The sequence below is a fragment of the Paroedura picta genome, chromosome 4 (genome assembly GCF_049243985.1).
Source record: "Paroedura picta isolate Pp20150507F chromosome 4, Ppicta_v3.0, whole genome shotgun sequence".
Lineage (NCBI taxonomy): Eukaryota > Metazoa > Chordata > Lepidosauria > Squamata > Gekkonidae > Paroedura > Paroedura picta.
Window position 1 is genome coordinate 112,765,515 of NC_135372.1, and position 6,000 is coordinate 112,771,514.

Consider the following 6,000-nt stretch of genomic DNA (forward strand, 5'->3'; position numbering starts at 1 on the left):
TGGAAGCAAGCAGCTTGATGTTTGCTTCCATTCAGCCGAAGAAAAATTGTAATGGCCTTAGAGGAAACTGAAAGCCAGCTGAGGAGAATTTATGTTTTTAATTCATTCATACCCTAACTTTTTCTCCTGTGGGGATTCAAAGCAGTTTAAATCCTTCTCCCCTCCTCCATTTTACCGCATAACAACCCTGAGTTAGGCTGAGAGAGTCTGACTGGCCCAAGGCCCTGTGAGCTTTCATGGCATGAATGGGGGATTTAAACCTGGATCTAATCTGACACTCTTAGCCACTATACAACACAGGCTCTCTGAATGTTGCTTTGATTCACTGTCACTCCTGTGAGACTATCATCTGCACATTTCTCTTTAGAATTTCAAAAACTACAGCTTGAATTTTTAAAAATTTCTGTTGCATCCTGTGGGAATGTTAGTTCCCAGCACTCTTACTCTGGGTATTGGGTTGGGCTTGATTTTACCTCATCTCCACACCAAGTATTAATACTTCCATAGCCTTCAAAAGGCGGGCAAGATTATCAGGGCATTTGCCTCAGTGCTCCCATGGAGGGTGGTAAGGCTACTAACATATTTTTCCTTTGCTTACCACCCCCCGCCAAGAGCTTTGGGAGCAGATTTCTGAAGAGTCTGCCAGAGTGCTTTTGGAAGATTAATTTCAGTGCTCCGGTGTCAGGCTTAGGCAAGGCAAAGAGCAGCCTTCTAATCCCACTGCCCGTGATTCCATACTTACAAGCCACTGTCTTGCCAGACTATTGGAAAACATGCCTTATTGGGTATGTGCCCTTAGGACTATGGTGAGAGAGGAGGGGAAGAACAAGTTCCTGAAAATGTAACCTTACATGGAGAATGTCATAGAGAGCTAAGGCTGGAGGGGAGTTGAAGAATCTTGTAGGAAACACAGTGCAGAAAAAGTGAGATTCTAAATATAAAGTGACAAGATCTTTTTTGTGTTGCAGCTCTGTATTGTACATTTATCTGGTAGGGGGTGGATCTTGTGAACAAATTTTTCTTTGGAAAAAGAATTTTAAAAATACAAGAGAGTCACTGTTGGAAAAATACATTTTTTTGTGTTGTCATTAAAGCTATTAGTGCAGAGCTGAATGAATTGATGATGGAAGCGCAATTGCTACAAGTTTCACTGCCTGAAATACAAGAGCTCTATGAGATCTTATTCACAAAACAGAACCCTGTTGCAAAGACTGAACAGAAGTCATCAATAGGACCAAGTGAAAAGGCAGGTATTTGGGGATCATAATTCCACCCATAAAGAGAGCAATTTCTCAGCTAAGTTTTGTGAAAAGGTTTGTTTTAATCCCCATAGCATCTCACCAACAGGACACGTGCTACTGTAGAGGGTCTCTCTCCAAGGAATAATTTATTTTCCATTAACATCACAAGTTCCCAGTAAGTAATGCAAATAGCAGGCATTTTGGGAATTCACCTTTTCACTTCCCCATGATTGTTGTCACTCCCCCTCGCTTTCCAAGAAAGTGATTTCATTTTTTTAAAGGCCCTAAAATCTTAACCATTGGCTCTTAAATAAAGTTGAAAGAGCCATCTGGGCAGTGCTGTCCGAGTCTACCCCCCCCCCCCCCGGCAGCTGCATCTCGGCCCGCCGCAACACGACCTGCTCAATGACAGTGGAGGTAGAAAGGGCCCGCTCCCCTTCTACAGTCGCTAACACAAGGAGTGGCTGCCGCCCACGGCCCTCCCCGCTGCCACAGGATCACCCGCTCAGGTGGATGCCCTGCCTCCTCCAATCTCCTCCCTCCATCCGCTCCCGGCCCTACCTGTCTCTGCCACCACGACCTTGCTGAGGCCGCCACCAACTCCCAGATAGGCCTCTGCCCCTGCGCGTCCGCCATCTACTCTCCGCCCCTCCAGTGGCCTGCCTCCAGCCGCCCGGCCGCTAGTGCCCACTGTATTTTTCCTACAGCGGCCTTAAAGCTAGTATTGATATAATACTGTAGTGTTGAAATACTAGTTGAAGGCAGATCTCTGATTTCCCAGCTTTCATTTTTTAAAGTAAGTCTCTATGCCCTTCCCTCACATACATGCCTCTCTCCTTATATTTCTGCTAGAGACTTCTTTTAAAAAGTATGTTAGTTGGTGATTCAGAGAGCATGCTTAAACTAGCATGACAATACTGCAATGTTTTAATGATATTTTACAGCCTTAAAAAAATAAGGGTCAGTCCTGTGACTCCACTGATGACAACAACACACTCTCTTGAAAATTGTCATTATTTAAGCCATATGTAAAAAAGAATAAACTGATTGCACAACTGTAAAAAGGCACAAGAAGGTTGATATGCAGAAGAACCCTGCCCATACCAATTCCAGTGCTTGTCAACCAACTCCCAAGAAAATCATGAGTAACTCCAGTGTGTGGAAAAGGTCATAGAATCTCTCCTGTATAACCTGGAGTTTGGCCTGCAGGGTATAGAAGGAAACATCCGTTTACTGGAGTGGAGGAACTAGCCACATCATATTTCACATCCTTATTTTAATTATAGAATGACTGTTGCCGAGGAAAGAGAGATGCAAATTGCTCTATGGAAAGAAAACTAAAGAGGCGCTTTGAGAGAGGCGATTTCTGCAGTGAGATGAGAACAAGAGTCAGAAAAATAACCCCCAACAAGAAAAAACTGAAACTTACCCATTTGAGGGAGCTGAGCACCGGCAAACTGGAACGAGAGAGGCTGTTCGACGTTCAGCGCTCTACCGAAAGCCAGTTGCTGCTTTCGGATATGTCCTTCTCTGAGCAGGAAGAGTCCGAGGATGACGATGCCATTTGTCCAGCCGTCAACTGCCTGCAGCCTGAAGGTGATGAGGTAAGTTTAGGAAACGTCTGTACAGGATGTATGACGTTTGTGACTGCTAGCATCTGTAGCAACACAGGCTTGAAAGTGATTACATAAAAGTGGCATATCATGTCCTCATATGAAGACTTTTGTGCTTTTTGTATCCAGGTGGATTGGGTCCAATGTGATGGCTGTTGCAACCAGTGGTTCCATCAAGTGTGTGTGGGTGTTTCTCCAGAGATGGCCGAAAAAGAAGACTACATTTGTGTGAGCTGTACTGGAAATGTCTCTCCATATCAAAAGTAAAATGCCTACAGAGCATTCAGAACTCTGCAAAAGAAGACTTAGAGATTTTTCTCCATCAAGCCACAGGGCTGGTTTTAGAGCCAAGTTGCAATGGTGCTACTTCTATCCTCATGGGATCATTTTTCTGAACTTAAAGCAGTTTGAAACTTTTGTATTTTTATTCTTTAAGCTGTTTGTGATTATTGGGGTTTGAAATGCTGACTGCTTAGCCAGAGGTTTCGCCAATTCGGAAGCATCACACAACATGCACCTTTTCATGTACAGCATTAAATTACCTCTTTGGAATTTACCAGCACACTTAATCAACTTTGTTTAGGTGCAAAGCATTGCACTATGAATTCCCATAAGTCCTCTTTTGATGAAATCCCTATTGACATTTTTGAAAACTTTAGATTTTTCCCCTCACTTTGATTTTGTAGATTAGATTTATTTATCTGAGCAATAACTTGTGTCTGGTTTCAGTGACTGGAATTATAATTCTGAACAGCGTGTTGGTGCTCTTAGCATTGGTTGATGTACAGGAAGCAAATGTTTAGGTTCTAGTGTCACTGATGGACTAGTGATGTAGGAGACAAAAAAAGCTCTGTAAAGTAATGGCCACAGCTGTATTTTGGCTTTTCCTTCTTTTTTGGTAGCTTGTATCAAATGTTGCAGTTTATATTGTGGAATAAACCCTTGGTTATGTTATAAAATTCAATGCTGGTGTCTTTAGAAAGATTGAATTACATCCAATTCCCAATTGAATCAGTTTTATTATATATGGTATCACTTTCTACTTTTCTATAAAGTATCCATGTCAGATCAATTTCTATTCTTTTTTACACCAGAGAACTTAGATCTAATAAAGCAGGTCATCTATAGCAATGAATAATTGGAAACTTTTTTGAAATTGGGGTTTTCTTTAGTTGTAGGCCACAGATTATCAACAAATGAGCAAACACTAGTTTTTTAAAAGTTACGAGTTTGTGATTTTGATAGATCTATATGGAAGTCTAGTCTATATGAACTATACTTGGAAGCACTGTAAATTAGTTCAGATGCCCCTGGTGGAACAATTCCTATGAAGAAGAAAACAAGGGAAATTGCTTTCAGACAGGAAGTCTTAACACTCGTAAATACAATTCAGACATCATAGAAACAAACAAACAAAAAGCCCTTGATTTGTTCATGGTGAGAATGAGCTAAGAATTCCTCACTTACATGCTTATTACCTCTTCCAAACAGCTGAAAAAGTGAAGACTTCCTGGTTCAGCATGAATCAAAGTTAATTGTGACATCTAAAATGTGTTTGTTTCCCCCTCATTAACTAAGATACTAAAACCCAGTTTAATTCTGAGTACTGAGAAAGTAACACAATCTAGTTTGGCACCCAAAGGTGGACATCACAGTGAAATGGAGTTAAATTGAAGACATCTCCAATAATTACGTTGTTGGAACATATGTAAAAAAATGGACATACTTGTTCACAGCACAAACCAAGTATTGTTTCTTTGACATCTGAATGCAGCCTAAGATTCTATACCAATGTTAAACTAGCACTCTACACATAAGTGGTATAGGGGTGCTGCCCCTCCCTCCCTCCTCATCTCATGCAATTACTGGCTTGTGAGCACTGTATTTACATGTGGATAAAGTGTCCATGTGTATGCTTCCTCCCTGTGATCTGGGACACACTTTCCAGCTATTCTTGGTCATAGGAAAGGAGCAGGTGAACATTTCTATGCTATGTAGGTGTTCTGCTCACAAGCCTGTGATTATGTGGAAGCAGGGGAGCAGACAGTGCAGGCCATCCTTGATCTGTGCAGGCTCACATGGGGTGTACACGTGAAGAAGCCTGCCATTGGATAGGTCTGTATAAGAGCTTCCAGGGGCACTGTGTATGGAAGTCAGAAGCTTGTTCCCGCCTGGGGATGACATTTTCCTGCACAAAAGCACCCCCACCCTACCTTGTGTTCCTCTTTTGCTGCTAAAGGAGAAAGTGGTGTTTGTGGAGTCTCCAGCTATAGTTGAGAGGGTTTTATCAAATTTGTTGAAGCTACGTTGGTTTCTCAGTCTCTTGCAAGAAGCCCTTTTCAAGAAGTGCTTCCTATGTAGAACAGATAGCCCAAACTTGCAAACACAAATTTGGATTGTTCTACATGAAGGGCATAGTATCTCCACGCCAGTGCTTCACGCCTAAAGCTCAGGGGAATAGGGCATCAAAACATAAAGCAGCATTGTGAGAGGAAGCCCTTAAAACTTCAGAGCCCTCATCCCAAGTCAGCTCCTGAGAAAACTTTCACCCGGGAGCTCATTCCACCAGGTAGGGGCCAGGACAGAGAAAGCCCTGGCCCTGGTTGAGGCCCTGTTGTTACCTATTCACCCAATTTGCATAGATGCTCCTCGGATTCTTCACAGTCTATGTTAGTTGGTCTTCACCATTTTGAATACGTTTGTATCATTCACAGACATCCACCACTACATTACACCTTGCCTATATTTATGCAACAGGAGCCCATTACAAGCATTAAGCCATATATTCTCAGTGCTTTTAGCACAGAAGAAGCTGTACTTAATGCAATTCTGCCTATTATCCATCAGTTAAATGGGCACTGTCTTGTGATAAGCCTGTGTACAAACGAAAAAACTTTGGTGCTTCTGAAAAGATGCTCACATAAACTACAATCATTTGCTAAACTTGGTGTCTGGATTTTCTAGACCCACTTGCTCATATCAACATACATCACCTAAATTTTGCCCTTGTAATCATTCATATATTCCCTAAAAAGTGTCAAAATAACCACGGATTGTAGCGCTTGATATATGTTAGGGTGTTGGTGGAAGACCAGGTTCAGATCCTCACTTTACCACGGAAACCTACTGGGTGATCCTGGACCAGT

General features: G+C 42.1%; 1 protein-coding gene across 1 annotated transcript in view; it reads left to right on the forward strand.

Annotated features, from left to right (window-relative positions):
• The window catches only part of KDM5B (lysine demethylase 5B), a 64,365-nt gene extending 60,547 nt beyond the window's left edge, over positions 1–3,818 (forward strand). Inside the window, exons 26-28 of the mRNA XM_077335155.1 lie at positions 1,095–1,246; positions 2,528–2,845; positions 2,984–3,818. Coding sequence (XP_077191270.1) covers positions 1,095–1,246; positions 2,528–2,845; positions 2,984–3,121 — 608 coding nt within the window. The 3' untranslated portion in view covers positions 3,122–3,818. The remainder of the gene's footprint in view (positions 1–1,094; positions 1,247–2,527; positions 2,846–2,983) is intronic.
• The last annotated feature ends 2,182 nt before the right edge of the window (positions 3,819–6,000 follow it).